This window comes from Excalfactoria chinensis, chromosome 7 (genome assembly GCF_039878825.1).
Source record: "Excalfactoria chinensis isolate bCotChi1 chromosome 7, bCotChi1.hap2, whole genome shotgun sequence".
NCBI lineage: Eukaryota > Metazoa > Chordata > Aves > Galliformes > Phasianidae > Excalfactoria > Excalfactoria chinensis.
The window spans coordinates 24602812-24618897 of record NC_092831.1 but is presented as its reverse complement, the minus strand read 5'-3'; the positions used below and the strand labels follow the sequence as shown (position 1 = coordinate 24618897).

The following is a 16086-nucleotide window of genomic DNA, read 5'->3' as shown; positions in this document are numbered from 1 at the left end:
TGACATGCATCAATGTTGTAGTAGAACCAAGGTTCTGAGAGTACATGCTGCCAAATATTATCTAGACAATGATATTTACCGTGGTAACTACAGTAATAGTACAGTGCAGTTTTTTACTTCCTGGCAGCCCAGCTCAGTTCTACTCCATGGCCATTCGATCTCTCTGAACCACTGCTGACACTGACCTCTCAGAGCTGGAATAAAACCACTGCAGTTTGCCACATTTTCAATTCATTATTCCACCTCTCCCTTGCCTTAGACAGTTTTGCTTCCTCTTTCCAGTGAAAAGGTGAAGTAGATCACAGCCGATGCATTCATCTGTAAGTGAACAGAGGGCGTGAGGTACAGGAGATGTTCTGTTTCAGACAAAAGAGCTGAAATCTTACTAATTCTGAAATGTTTGGTTTTGAAATGGGGTCGCTCCTTGCACTGAATAGTAGATATTTAGTAGACGTGCAGCAGGTGACTGAGCTGAAAAAGATAAAGAGGGAACAAAGGCAACAGAGCAGTTTGGCATTAAAACCAGGTCATTAAAAACAGGCTCACTGTTTAACACAGCTGTGCCAAACATGAACACTGACAAACATGCGAGAAAGGAAGTTTTTAAGTGATGTAGTGACAGCTTTATGAATGTTGACACAGTACATCTTCAGGAGGAGAGGAAACTGAAATGCAATTTCACAGGTGCTTCAGAGAAAACAAAGAAAGTGTCTGGGCTTAATTGAGCCAGTACAGATATCCATGCAAATGAATATTCAGCTTTCACCTTTGATAGTTCAAATAATGAAAGTAGCAGTAGGAACACATTTAACAATGTCACTGTTTACCAAAACACTTGCAAAAACTCAATAGGTTTTCTTTAATATCCTGCTCTCAGTTACATAAACACATCTAAGCTTATTTCATTTATTTTATTGGTGAGTCTGCAGGTTTAAATCAACAACATAGAAGAGAGAGCGATCTGCAGAGAGCATCAAATAGATCGTTTTATCTGCATCTGTAGCAGCACAAGAAGATTCTAAGCCTTTACAAATAAATATTCCAGGTAATGAGGAACTTGATAGTTTATTTTGGTAAAGTTTTCATTTTAATTTTTATTCCTTCCTCTGGATAAATTGTGAGGCACCACAGCTAATGAGTAAAGCTCAGCTGGCAGTAATGCTTTGCAGTTTCATAGTCTGAGACTTTTAGTAATTCCTGCAGTCAATTCCATAATATGTCTGTGTTCTTTTCCTTAAAATGAGATTTTCATAGTCTGTGATGTATCTTTTATCTCTCATTTTAGAATGAATATCAGAGCCTTTTGTTTAATATGAATGAAAAGTACTTGAAAACTGTACATCTGAATGTGATCTCACTTGGGGTCTTTTGGGATGATGTATTTTCTAGATTTCTTTGGGCTGTCTTACAATTCAAAGTCAGCAATTTGGTGAGCCTTGTGTTTTCCCATCGTTGTGGTTTAACCCGGCAGCAGCTCAGCACCATACAGTCACTCCTTCCGCACCCCCAGTGGAATGGGGAAGAGAACCGGGGGAAAAAAAATGACAATGTAGAACGTGTGGACTGAGATGAAAACTATTTTCTAAAGCAGAAAAGGAAGAGAATGGAAAAGAACGATAGTAATGGGAATAATATGTATTTACGAAATAAATGATGCACAGTGCAATTGCTCGCCACTCACCGGCGTATGCCCAGCCAGTCCCTGAGCAGCAGCTGCTCCCCTGGTCAATCTGAAGTTTTTTCCCATGATGTGATATGGTATGGAATATTCTTTTGTGCAGCTTAGATCAGCTTTGCCCTCCCAAGCTCCCTGTGCCCTTCAGCCCCCTCACTAGCAGAATGATATGCAAAGTTGAAACATCCTTAGCAGTGTGCAGCTACTGCTCAGCTACAACTAAAACCTTGGTGTGTTATCAAATTTGTTTTCCTCCCAAAGCAGAAACAAAGCATCACAGCAGACACTGGGAAGTGAAAAAATAACTCTGTCCCAGCTGAAATCAGGACACTCATTAATCTGCTGTGGTAATGAATTTCACTGTAATAGATGAACTTGGAGGATTTGGTAGTTCTCTAGTCATAAATCTGCATAGTTGTCTCAATTCCAAAGTACAAGACACAAGTATTTGCTCAGGCTGTGTGACAGAAGTCTTGTCTCCATGACCACCAAGGAGCCCAGAGGCACAAGGAAGGCAGGAGAACCCAAATAACTCAGCTAGAGAAAGCAGCCCCTCAGCCCTTACCCTGACTCTTGCTGGGGCTGTCACAGGCTGACACCTCCGTGGGCCCTGGGGACACAGCAGAGGAGGGTGTTCAGCGCACTGTCCAGACTGGGGAGGTGGTGTGGCATTTATAGGATGGAAGGAAAACCAACTGCGGTCTAGTACTACAATTCCAGTAGAGTGATTAGGTGAAGAACCAAAGGCAGGAAAAGGGACAACTCATGCTTTCTTAGGAACAAGCATAGCAAGAGTGATAAGTAGGTAACCCAGGCCGATCATTAGCACACTTGTCTGGTTGTACCCTTTGTCTGATCAGCGTGTTCTGTCCTACCTAATTAAACTCCATGTCTGACCATTTTTTTGGGTGTAGAACTCTGTTCTGCATACCTGTGCATATATAAGTGCCAGAAACCAGGCTTGATCAACAGGAGAACACACACCAAAAACTGGAGCAAGAGAGGGTACGTATATCAATGCGACCTCTAGCAAATACCAAGCTGTGCTGACCACTGACTGGCTGACTGAGTGTGACTCACAGTGTGTGGGTGAATGGGTTGGTGCGTGTGGGGAGGGCTGGGTGCCAGCAGCTGGTGTGGGGTTGCAGGCTTTGGGCTCGTACCTGCACGTGCCACCGCAGGGGTAGATCTGGAATGGACAGACTGTCTAGAGCCAGCTACCAGAGGGGTCTGTGCTGTATACCTTCAGTACGTTCACCCTGTAGAACGAACAAAGTATTGAGCTTGTTTCTGCCAAGTTTTACCCTACCTTTTACTCATGTGGGAAAGTAAATAAGTGAATGCCAGGTTGGATGACAGTGCAGTGCCTGTAGCACAGTCAAATACAGACAGTGGAGCAAAAGCATCCTCCGGTCTGACTTCAAGCCAATCAGCTGTATAAAGCAGCAGGGTCAAGCACAAATTAACCAGCTGTGTTTGGTGAAATAATATCACAGATAAAAGTTATTGTTTTTCAGGCTTTAAGTGTACCCTCTTGTAAAATACATCATTCTTAAGCTATTCGCTTACAATTTCAGATTTGCTTTCTTAAATATGTATTCCAGAATTAGGTTTTCAGAGGACCAGCCTCCGCTGAAAAATACCATATTTGGTGTGCTCCTCAGATAGAGAGCAGCAGATGCAGCTCACTTTGCTGTCCTTTGGTGCTGTCACACAGGAATCTCCTGGCATTTTTCTGAATATTTATGGTTCCTTACTAGAGCAGAAATGCCAAAAATTCATGGCCAAGGAAACGTTTGTTGGGGTTAGTAAAAAATAAATGAGGCTGGGGGCAACCTTAAAGCCATGGTTGTGCAGGTGGTCCCGTATTCTCTTCATAAAGCATAGTGACTTGCTTTGTTTGCACACCCGGTAACCTAACAGCTCCAGTTTTAGCCAAAGGGACACTATGCTTTACACCTGGTGTGAGCTCTGGCTTAATCAGTAGTTTGTCCCTTTGGGGAGCAAGGAACTCAGCAGCAATTACCTTTGCTGTCCTCTACCAGCATGTTGTGTGTTGTCAGCTAGTCTTGCAGATATGTCCATCTAAGCATTGCTGTGTATGATCTTTGTAGATTTCTGTGACAGTACTGGTTTTGTTTATGCTCTCTTCTAAAGGATGTTCTGTTCTACAGCCTTCAGACAGGATGAGTGCTGTTGTTATGAGTACTGTTGTTACGACTGCTGGTAAAAAAAGCTGTGTGTTGCCTGAAGGAAGAGAACTCCTGGAACACGGGCATGTGATTCTACGCCAGATGTAAGTAGTGTTAACCTATAACTTTGTCTGTCTGTACCAGAATACGTTCAGTCTTTACAAGGCAATACTATAACTAAGGTCAGAGGAAAAGAAGTTACAACTCTGACACAATTTTAGGAACTAATAATTTTACAGCCCTTAATAGTCAGAGGGTTGTGGGCAGCTGTGCAGAGCTGGTTGGAGACCTGCAACTAGCAGGGGTCCCCAGAGGTTGGTGCTTGTTCTGGTTTTGTTCAACATCCTCATTGATGACCTAGATGAAGGGGTAGAGGACTCAGTACTTGGCAATTTTGCTGATGATACAAAGCTGAGAGCCTGGCCAGCAGATAAAGGGAGGTAATCTCTGCTATCTACTCTGCCCTGGTGAGTCCACATGTGGAATACTTTGTCCAGTTCTGGGCTACCTGGTTCAAAAGACAGGGATCTCCTAGAAAGAGTCTAGCAGAGGGCCACAAAGGTGTATAAGGGCCTGGAGCATCTCCCATATGAGGGAAGGCTGAGTGCTGTGGGTGACCTGTGACCGCCCAGTCTGGAGAAGGCCGAGAGGGGATCTCATAACTGATTATAAACACATAAAGTGTGGGACTTTTGGTGGTGTACCGCAGTAGAACAAGGGCTAATGGGCAGAAACTGGAACGTGGTCAGTTCCATGCTAACTTAAGGAGGTACTCCTTAACTGTCAGCATGACGGAGCACTGGAATAGGCTGCCCAGAGAGATTGTGGGGTTTCCTTCTCTGGAGATGTTCAGGACCTGTATGGACACACCTGTCTGTGTTTAGCAGCGGGGTCGGATCTCTGGAGGTCTCTTCCAACCCCTGCAATTCTGTGGCCGGGGAAGAGAAGTGCTGTGTGCAGACTGACTTTCCCTTTCCAAAGCCGTGCTTCTGCAGACTAGCGCAGTCCTAGCGAACGTGTCGGCGACCCCAGCTGTGGGCCCGGTGCTCCCGAGTCAATCTTCCTGAACTGCCACGCTGTTACGGCTTCACGACCCAACCCATCTGCTGGCGCTTGTTTAACTGCACCAAAGCAAATGACATTTTTCTAGCGGCCTCGTGAACGGGCTGGACGCCGCTGCCCCTACATTTGTGCAGCGCAGCTTCCGCCACGCTGCGGACCGCCGACCGCGGCAGGCGTTAGGGGCCGGACGGGGCCGCGGCCGCTCGCACAGCTGCCGCCCGGCCGCGTTTCGCGACGCCGCTGCACGGGCCGCTGCAGCGCAGTGTGTGCGGCCATGCCCGGCGCTCATACCGCGCCGCCAGGGGGCGCTGCCGCCCGCGGACCGTTCCACGGGCAGCGCCGCGCTGGGGGGGGGCGGCAGGGGATGCCGAGTGTCACGCCGTCACGGGGGCGCGCGGGCGCGTTCGCCTGCAGGGGGTCCTCGGGCGGGCGGCTCCGCGGAGTGGCGGGGGTCGCCGCCGGATGCCGGGGATCCGCGGCACTGGGGCGGCGGCGGACGGGCGGCCGGACCCGGGAAGCTCGGCCTCCTCCCCGGCCTCGCGCCCCCCGCGGCGCAACGCGATGGTCCGTCCCGGGCGGGGCGCGCCGTCCCCGTTCTCTCGCGTTAGTTCCGCCCGCAGATTCCGCCGCTGCCGCCGATCTTTTTCGCCGCTCGCGTTGGTCTCCGCTCCGGGCCCTCGGCCGATTTCTCTCTACTTTAAAGTCGGTAAGCAGCCGCGGGAGCCGGGCTGGGGCGGCAGCGGCCGCGCCGATCGCGGCGGGGTGGGCCGTGGGATCGCTCCGTGCCCCCGCACGGGCAGCGGCGAAGCGCCGCAGGGTCGCGCCGCGGGACGGGGCCGATTTGCGGCCGGAGGCGGAGGGGAGCGCGGTGCGGAACATGGAGGGCGGCGGGAGGAGGAACGGCGGCGGGGGGAGCCCGGGCGGCGCTGAGAGTGCTGTGGTGTGAGTGCCGTGCTGTGAGTGCTGTGCTGTGCTCCCGCGTAGGGCGTCTTTTATGAATCAAAAGCAGCAGAAGCCGACGCTATCGGGGCAGCGCTTCAAGACCAGGAAGAGAGGTAAGCAAGGGGCCGCGGCCTGCCGCTGCGCTGCCCGTGGCCTCCTGCGCGAGAGCACCGCGAGCCTGGCGCCGGGGGGCTGCTAAGGGCGCCGCGTGGGGGGGCGCGAGGCAGCGGGAGCGGGCCGTGGCGGTTGCCGTGACCTTGTCTGCAGGAACGGGTCCCGTAGGCCGCACGGTGTGCTCTTGGCGTGGAGCGGCCGTGCGGGGCTCCTCGGACGCGCGCAGCTCCGGCGCGGCCTGCCGCGGGTCGCGCGTAGGGAGCGGCGTCGGCGTGGGGCCGCTGGGAGCCGCACTGCCCTGCAGTGCCGTGCGGGTATCCGGGTCAAAGCAAAACGGAGAACCAGCCGAGGGGCCTGTGTCTCGTCCGGGAACCCTGCGGGCAGAGCTAACGGCTGGCGAAACGTGAGGAGCGATGTGGGGTGTGTTCATGGGATGTTGAAGAGCTGGCGGGGGGCAGCGCCGGTGATTGCCTGGACCACTGATTGAGCACCTCGAGAAGGGGTGTAGCCAGCCCTGGGTCCGCCCCTCCCTAACCTCACTGAAGGGCTGGCAGCCGCAAGGATGGATCTCTTCTTGGAGATGACCTGCCTTAGAATGTTCAGGGAGCCCAGATCGGAAAGGGATCAGCGATTCCTTCTTTACTACCACGTTGTGATAACTGTCTTTCTTGGGTGATCTGAAATTGGTTTAAAGTAGCCATATTTGCTGTCTCTTATCCATACACCATCTAACACCATTTACTGGTGTCCTCCTGGCTTTCTGGGTCACACCGATGACAGTGGGGGTGCGATAGTCACTGAAGTAGTAATGGGGGGGCACAGAAGTACCTGGCTGCACGTGGAACTGACTTTGCATCCTTTAATCATCGTTTGGCTTCCAAGCAGTCCTGTGGTAATGATGAGTTTCATAGATCTGCCACGGAAAAGACCTGCTTCACCATTTTCTAATCTCCACCCTGCTGTTAGGGATGTGTTGTAACTTGCACTGAATGTAAGGACACTGACATGCCTCATAGGAAATCATTTATTCATGTGTTAACAACGCTACTTCAGCTGTGAGATAGTGCTTTAGTAAAAGCATACAGCAGAGTTCTTGTTCTATTTGAAGGCTTTTCATCCCATGGCTCGCATAACCTAAGGACAAACTGAGTGAATAGAGGTGAAGACCTCTTCGTGTAAGGGTGCCTGTTAGTCATGTGAGTGCTGTGCATTGTGCAGCTTGCTCCAAAAGTAATGTTCCCTATGTATTTCTACAAAAGCTACAATTGATACAAAGAGCACAATAGCACTGTGTGAGAGGGAACATTCTTAGCTACGAAACACTGTTTTCCAACACAGTCACCACCATTAGTAATGCTTTTTTGCCAGCGATGGACAAGAGCCCGCACGTTGCACTCATAAAAGCCTGCACCAGTGGAGGTGACTACTGTCACTGCTGCTGAAATGCAGCACGCACCACCGCTCTGTCCTCACATCCTCTGTTTGGGCTCCATAAATGTTCAGCAAGTGTCAATGAGTGTCAGCGGGTGCCATTGTTTCCACATGGAGGAATCCAGTGACACACTTTGGCTTCATCTACGCTCCCATGTCAGACGCCATTTTGTCAGCCTGCCCCTCTGCTGCCATCTGTCGCACGGTGACAAGGTTTATGGGATACTGGTGGGGAGGTTCAGCATCTGCTGTCACACCGCCAACGTCCACCTTTGGTGTTGTGAGACAGCACAAAAAGATAGGAGGCATTACTTCGGAGCAGCCCTTATAAGTATGCGAAAAGACCACGATCAAATGATTTATCTCAAGTGTAACAATGTGTTCTGCTGTAAAACACTGAAGAAGAGAGATCATTATTTAATGTTTATTTAAGATAAAGAGGTTAGCTCAGATTTCTGCATTTCCCCAATAGCTTTTGTTTGCCTCCAGCTGAAGAGGAGGGGGTGATCTTTGTGGCCAGAAAGCACAGGCTGTCAGTTGGCCTGTACATACTAACAGGATGCAGTGATGCAGCGTCTCAGTCTGACTATTACATCTGAAACAGTGAGAGGCCTAAAGCACTGAAACGGAACTTGAGTAATGGGGTCAAACATACAAAGTCGTAGGGCACATGTTAGAAATTACCTTCTGGCATTTGGCTAAGCCTTGGTTTTGAGGGAAGAGGTTGTGATCGTGTGTAAGTAGGGGTGTAAGAATCAAATTCAGAAATCAGATAGGTTTTGTTAGGTTTGGATCATCTCAAATGATTGCTCTGCTTAGTGAAAGGACTGCAGAATTCATTGAAAGGTATATAAGGTCTGTTTTAGCGTTTGATAACTCTGTGTCCCCTTGTTTGAGTGTACAGGTGAAAGCATCAACATTTGTTATTATTGGCCACCAAAATTTGTTCCAGGCTACACCGTTATGTCACTGTTGGTGCTGGTAACCCCGGCTGTCTCGGGAGGCTGGAATGTTCACAGTTCTGTTTTGCTTCGGAACTGACAGCGTGCAGATTTCTTTTTGTTTTTCTGAGACAAAAAGAAAAAACCTTTTTATGTCTGGAGACCAATTCAATGCGTGTGATGACTTTAGTTCAACAAACGCTTGTCTTTGCAGATGAAAAAGAGAGGTTTGACCCCACCCAGTTCCAGGACTGCATTATTCAAGGTTTAACTGAAACTGGCACCGACTTGGAGGCGGTAGCAAAGTTTCTCGATGCTTCTGGTGCAAAACTTGACTATCGCCGCTATGCAGAAACACTTTTTGACATCCTGGTGGCTGGCGGAATGCTGGGTGAGTACCCTTCAGATTTCAGTGACTTTTGACAAGCTTGCTTCTGCCGCTATCAAACTCTCTCAGGGAGCCTGCTGGATATGTAGAACGGCGTTTGTTATCTCTAGCAAACTGAGTATCGCAGGCCTAACTCGGCAGTCAGATTACTGCAGAAATACTCTGTACCACACCGTGCTTTTGCTTGAGATAGTCTGCCTTCCTGGAAGTGCAAGTTATACAAATTCAGATTAAAGAGAGGCACGTTGAATTTAAAAAATAAAAATAAAAATTAAGCCAACAGTAAAACTTTGTGTAATGAAGTGCATTTCTGCTAATGGGAAACAAATGCTTGGTTCATATTCCTCATCTGTGGTCACGGAGCCAGTGGAGTTCCCCGGTGGATTCTGACTTGATCCTTTGTCTTGCACACCCTTCCCTGTTGTTCTGCAAAGTAACACTGTTTGCAGAAGAAACTGCTGTAGCTTGGAAGTGCTATTTTAAGTTGTTTGTAGCTAGCAGCAGTGAGGGCACGGTGAGCTCTTAGTATTTGTGCGGGAGTGAGAAATGAGGTGGTGGCCAAGTCAGCAGAAAACTTGTGAACCGAGCAAGTTGTACTTGTGTGTAAAGTGCAAAGAACGGAAGGGATGGTGACCAACCAGGCGAGATGTAGATGAAGATAAATGAGGTTGAAAAGTATTAAGAAAGATGCAGTCGTAGATTTTTAGACTTGCACATTTGACTGATGTTCAGAGAAAGGATTCAAGTGGCAGGGGAGTGTTTAAAATACAGCGTGTGAAGAGGGCTTGCTCTGTCGTCTGCCTGGACAGAAACAGTCCATTTCAGATGGTAGTATTTGTTGTCCTGTATATCGGGGTGGGGAAAAGGACTTCAGTGAGAAACTTGGCAGTTGTAGAAGACTTTCTGTAACGTAACAGAATTCAAATAGCCTAAATGCAGCGTGGCACTCCTGCAGCAGGGCGGCTGTTTTGGGAGGGCACCTCTGCTGCATGTGTGGAGGTCTGCCGCCGATACTGGAGAACTGTCAGGTGACTTGCTCAGAGAAATGCCAAAAACAAGGCTTCCAGAATTGAGCAGTGTAACAACGTGTGCCTGTTTATCTGAAGACTGTGTGCTGGAACAGCGTTACGTAGGCTGGAGTTACTGTGCAATGTTTGTTTTGGCAAGAGCATTTCTTGCTGATGTTACAAGAGCTGGTCACACAAGAAAGTAGGTTTGTCTGCCACACGGAGCATCACTGCTTGGCAGTCTTAATGTACAAATCGGGGGAGGCTGGATTCCAAGTATTAAAACCACTGCATGCTATGTTTGGAAATGTTTTATCTCAGAATGAGAGTGAGGGGGAAAAAATGCATTACTGCATTAGTGGTGGTAGAGGGGACCGGCGTTCAGTTTGCTCTGTTTAACAAGCAAAACCAGCTGAGTAGATGAGTTTTGGTCTTTAATCAGACACGGACAAAATAAGAACATGCCACCTCTTACAATTCTTAACACCGGTGCTTATTTCCATCTTGAAGTCTTGTCTCCGTATACTGCAAAACAAAAGGATCTCCCTTCTATGTGGGATGGAATAGAATTTGATCACTGGTTGTTCTGACAATGAAGCTGGTGACTGGATTTCACTGTCTGTGAAATGTGTGGGTGTGCTTCCAAGTCAAATGTCTGTGTTTAATTGAAGAAGTATGTTGGACAAGCATCTTCTGATTTCTCAGCCTAAAGAGCTGAAACCACCTTTCCAGGCTCAGGTTTCCAGCTCATCTCAAAGGCATTGGATTGTGAATATATTTTTATAGGTGTTTAATCTCGTGTGGTGACTTGTTTGGTTATTTAAGACTGACATAGAAAGTAGCAGCATTGCAAAAGATAGTAAATAGTTGCTGGGATTAAGCAGCTTCACTGTTTTTCTTTAAGGGAAGAAGAGCATGTATAGTCACATCAACTTGCTTGGACATGAACAAGATGTGTTGTCAGCCAATTTAGCTGTAGGGGTTTGGAATATTTAGGTGTTCCTATCTAAGCTACCAATCTGATGTTTAGTGCATCTCCAGCAGCAGAGCAGATGGAAATGCAGCGGTGTCTCTCTAGCGATGCGGCTCTTTACCATGGAAAGACAACATATTTTTCATGTTACGCGTATTTGATTTTTACTGAGGACTAGCAGCGCTAATACTGAAACCCTTCCTTAGCCCCAGGTGGTACTCTGGCAGATGACATGACACGCACAGACGTCTGTGTCTTTGCGGCACAGGAAGACCTAGAAACCATGCAAGCATTTGCTCAGGTGAGTTCTGCAATGAGTATAATTTTACTTAAACGTGTCATTTTTGACTACAGAGAGGTCTGTGTAGTTGAAAGTTCAGGTAAACAATAAAAAATAAAAAATAAAAAAAGCAGTGTATGGCTTTAAGAAGCCTCGTAGGAACCTTTTGGCTTTGGGCACAGTAGAATGGTACCAGACTGACTGTATCGAAGTTTTTCCTAATTCAAATTAAATGATAATCCAGAGCATTTCAGACACACCGTCTCTTTTCAGGTTTTTAACAAGCTCATCAGGCGTTACAAGTACCTGGAGAAAGGCTTTGAGGATGAAGTCAAAAAGGTATGGAGTAGATTTGTTTTGGCAAAGAGGTAGGCTTTCATATCCCGCTAATTAGTCACTATGCGGAAGAGATAGATTATTAAAATTGAACAGGATCTTGTTAATGGAAGAACAGCAAGCTTCTATGACCATTGGAGTAGATTGGCAGTGTGCTAGCAGTGCTGCTGGTGGAGTAGCAAACGTAAGTGTCTAGCACGCGCGTCACAACCCTTCTTCCTCTTGCAGTTGCTGCTGTTCCTGAAAGGGTTCTCAGAGTCTGAGAGGAACAAACTGGCCATGTTGACGGGTATTCTGCTTGCCAATGGAACACTTAATGCATCAATTCTCAACAGTCTTTATAATGAGAACTTGGTAAAAGAAGGTAAGTGTCGCTGGCTCTCCTGTAAGTGGAACGATGGTGTGAACAGAATATAAAGCTTTACTGTAAGTAGCTGGAGACCACGATGACAGTATGCCCCTGCAGCTCATCGGCTTCACCGGGTGATAGCTTTACATTAGTAGAGTTAGCAAAGGTAAATGTGTTGGATCACAACCTTGAAGGTCTTTAGAAACTCCTCGTTTGGGCAACTTGTGCATAGGGCTTCTCTGCGCAGTGCTGGCAGCTGCAGTCACTACAGTTGTCCCACTAGTGACTTCTGTGTTCTGGAAAAAGACTTCTCAGTGCAGAAGGTGTGCTGTATCCTCAGGCTCCTTCTTAAATTGCAGCAGTGAGAGTTGAGTACAGAGAAGCCCTCGCTACGCTGAGCTGTGAGACGAGTCCAGCGCGTCGGTATCTGTGTCCTCAGAAAAAAGTACTGCAGGCTGTCAAGACCACCCCAGGCATAGCTGTCGCTCGGGGCAGGGGTGTGACGACCCACGTGCCTTGTAATCATTGGGTTCCCTTTGCTTTGAGTTTCAGTAATACACTGTTCCTGTTTCACAGGTGTTTCTGCAGCATTTGCAGTCAAGCTCTTCAAGTCATGGATAAATGAGAAAGACATTAATGCAGTTGCTGTCAGTCTTCGTAAAGTCAACATGGATAACAGGCTAATGGTGAGCATCACTGCCGCTACCGATTCGCTTCTGAAGGCAGCTTGGTAAATAGCTTTTACCAGCAAAGTACTTGTCACGTTACTCTTGTGAAAGAGCTGTTGTATGCTTTGTTTTCAGGAACTCTTCCCAGCCAACAAGCAAAGCGTAGAACACTTCTCTAAGTACTTCACTGAAGCAGGACTGAAAGAACTTTCCGAGTATGTTCGGAACCAGCAAACTATAGGAGCTCGAAAGGAACTGCAGAAAGAACTTCAGGAGCAGATGTCACGGGGAGATCCATTTAAGGATGTAAGTACTTGTCTGCGGACAAGGTCTTTTTCCTCTGTAGGAATGTAGCTCAAATTATCTGAAATGCAATAGTATTTAGTGCTAATCTGAAGAGGATGCGTGTTCAGTTACTGAGCTCAGGCTCCTGGTTCCCACTAGCGACTGCAATAAGTACCAGCTTTACCGGTTTTAGCTTTGTGGTCTTTCCTTAATGCCCTGAGTCACGGCTGTACCGAAGGCTTCCAAGCTGACTTTAGAAGTTTCAATTTAGGTTTTTGCCTCATGTGACCTACGTGACGATTTCTTTTATTCTCTGGCAGATAATCTTGTATGTGAAGGAGGAGATGAAGAAAAACAACATCTCAGAACAGACTGTGATAGCCATAATCTGGTCAAGTGTGATGAGCACTGTGGAGTGGAACAAAAAGGAGGAGCTGGTAGCAGAGCAAGCCATTAAGCACTTGAAGGTATTGTAACCGAGTTGAGGCTTTTACATCTCTTGAGGTAGGGCTTGGGCTTCCTTTCATCTCCAGCTGTCTTTTCAAGTGAATTGAAACTTAGGAGTACCATAATGCAGAGACAGCGTTAGATGGGGAGCCGTTTCCCTTGCAATTGTAATATTGATTGTTGTTCCTGTTGCTGAGGTAAAAGCCAGTAGGATTTTGGCAGAAATGCTGCTGGAGATGTGTGGAAATTGCTTCCCTGATACGTGGATTGTAAATGTCTAAGCAGTGGCTGACAAAAACTGCACGAAGCCAGTGTAGATGGGCGATAAATGTTAAGAAGTGTTATGCGTGTGCGTGCCAACTTGTTCTTTCTTATTACAGCAATACAGCCCTCTACTCGCTGCCTTTACCACCCAAGGTCAGTCAGAGCTGACTCTTCTGTTGAAGATTCAGGAGTATTGTTATGACAACATTCACTTCATGAAGGCCTTCCAGAAAATAGTGGTGCTCTTCTACAAAGGTAAATCTCTGCGGGGTTGATTTCATTTTCTGTTTAAGCCTGGATTGCGGAACGGTTTGGTTGTGGTAAAGCCTTCAAGGGAGCTCAGCGCTATGGCAGTGCTTTTCCATAGCTCAGGGATTTTGTACCCTCAGTTCGCAAACTTAGAACCCTAAAATGCAAGCGGAGGTACTGCAGTCTTTGGCACGTGGATAAGCACTCTAGACAAGGAAGGGTGCTTCTTGTCTCCTGAAGCAAAGCATTAAGACCTTGAAGCGCTTAACTACAGTCTTTTCCTAAGTTTTAAGTATAATTCCTAGTTCTTGGTCTGAACAGGCAGAGATTGAAACCACCAAGGTGTCAGCGTGCTCTAGGTCTCCTGCTAAATGGCTGTTTAAAAGGTATTACTCAAAGGCAAGCTTGTGGGCCTGTACAAACATCATAGGAAACAAGGAAAATAGTTGTTGTGAAAGATTATGTTGTGTTTGTAAATGGTAAGCAATTGAAAACAGACGGCGTGGTGTCCTTTGGACATCGGTTCTTAGCAGGTGACGGAAGCTTTTCTCAGAGCCTGTGAACTCAGATAGCTGTGAAATACTCAAAGCTGTGTTGCTGCTAGGAGGGAAAGCGCAGCTTCTGGAGGCAGCGCTCAGAAAACCCACAGCAACCCATCTGAAATGTGTTGTTTTCAGAACTTCAGGAGTTATTCATAGCGCAGGTATGGCCAGCCATTCCCGAGGAACAACTGACAAATATGTGTCGATATGTCTAGGGGAGGAAGCAAAGGCTGCTAGGCAGGCTTCCTTGCGGACTGCTATTTGGTGTTCTGCCCTATTGACATCACTCTTGTACACCCTACAGCTGAAGTTCTGAGTGAAGAACCCATCCTAAAATGGTATAAAGATGCACATCTTGCTAAAGGAAAGAGTGTCTTCCTGGAGCAAATGAAGAAGTTTGTCGAATGGCTCAAGAATGCTGAAGAAGGTAAACAAAAGCTTAACTCACCTGTTTCTCTTCATTTTGAGACGTCCGGTGCTTTGTTTTGTCAGGTGGGGGGGCACTGGTGGATTTCCTGAGACTGGGAGCTCCCCCAGTCCCAGCTGGAAAAGCAGTCCCTGTGCTTTGGGACTGCTGGGCAGGGGGCTGAAGGCTGGGGCTGCAGGAGGGCGGGCCTCGTGGCAGCAGCTGATCACTGTTCTCTCTTGCAGAGTCGGAGTCTGAAGCGGAGGAGGGTGACTGACCTCTGGAACGGTCCTCAGTAAAGCAAACAGGAGCTGTAGATAAGTGTCATGTCTCATGTGTCCTTCTGATTCTTACATCCTACCTCCCTGTATCAAGCATGATATAAGGGCTCTCATGGCAAATTTATTTTAACTGTTTTCTATAGTTATTGAAATACTGGGTTTAGTTTTTAAAACCATGTTTTAAGTAGGTAGTTTACAGGAGCTATAGATTTGACTCTAACCTGCATTTGTCCTTTCAGTTATATTCTACCTCCTGTATTTTCTACTGTAATAATGTAATTTAAGAAGGCCTTCCACAATTAAATTCATTTTACCTCTTTGGGTTTTCTATCTGCATTTGAGTAGACATGATTTGGTAAATGAGATTTATGGCAGTTCTGTTTGCAAATTAAACTGTAAAAAGCCTCTGATGTGACGAGGCCGTGGCTTGTGTGGTAACTTGGTGTGACACTTTAATCCGTACTACTCGCTCCAGGTAAACTTGTGGAATGTCCATCTTTGTAAAATCTGTCATCTCTTCCCGTACTTCCAGCATAAAGTAATCCTAGGATCCAGCTGTTGCACGAGGCACCCGCCCCACTGCCGGGAGCTCCTGTGGTGGTGGTAGTGACCTCCGTAGCTAAGGTGGGGTATGAAGAGTGGCCTCTCTGAGCCTGCTGTCACAGCTGGTGGCCCGAGTTCCTAAGGGACTGCACCGCTTACTGCTCAGGCTGATATACAGCCAAGGATCAGTTTGCAGCTTCTCTCCTAAGCGAACAGCGCTGTTCTGCATGCGGCTGCCCAGCAGCTTTCTAGAGCCCTGACTGAAGCTGATGCTTGGGCAGGGCTGTGCCTTGCCTGTGCCGTTTGTTACGTACAGGACTGCTGGAAGGTAAGCTGAGCAAAACCCTGCCCCTTACATGGGATTATTTTATGCTGGCAGTTGCTATATGGAACCAGATTATCTGTTCACCAAAACTCTGAATTCTTGCGGGCAACTCTCAGGACAGCGGGTACTTTAGGAAAGAGCCAGTAAAGACACGATCTGCTGTTGTAAGCTAACAAACGGTGAGCACTAGCTGCAATACTCTTAACCTGAGTAAACCCACTAATGTGTAAAAAGAAAATGGTGATCACAGTGCTATCATCTGTTGAATACTACCGTGATCTTCCTTACTTTGTAACTTTTTTTTTTCCAAGCAAATAAAGGCCATTCTTACGTGTAATGCAGAGTGCTGTCTGTAAGCATCATCGGTCCCCAAGTGTTTCACTATT

General features: G+C 47.3%; 1 protein-coding gene across 1 annotated transcript; it reads left to right on the top strand.

Annotated features, from left to right (window-relative positions):
* The first annotated feature begins 5497 nt into the window (after positions 1 to 5497).
* On the top strand, positions 5498 to 16041 carry BZW1 (basic leucine zipper and W2 domains 1). The gene is made up of 12 exons (XM_072342098.1): positions 5498 to 5635; positions 5914 to 5984; positions 8572 to 8748; positions 10932 to 11026; positions 11279 to 11344; positions 11570 to 11705; positions 12267 to 12376; positions 12494 to 12664; positions 12964 to 13110; positions 13471 to 13609; positions 14450 to 14572; positions 14797 to 16041. The coding sequence occupies exons 2-12, from the start codon at positions 5924 to 5926 to the stop codon at positions 14826 to 14828; spliced, it is 1257 nt and encodes a 418-aa protein (XP_072198199.1). The 5' UTR covers positions 5498 to 5635; positions 5914 to 5923; the 3' UTR covers positions 14829 to 16041.
* The last annotated feature ends 45 nt before the right edge of the window (positions 16042 to 16086 follow it).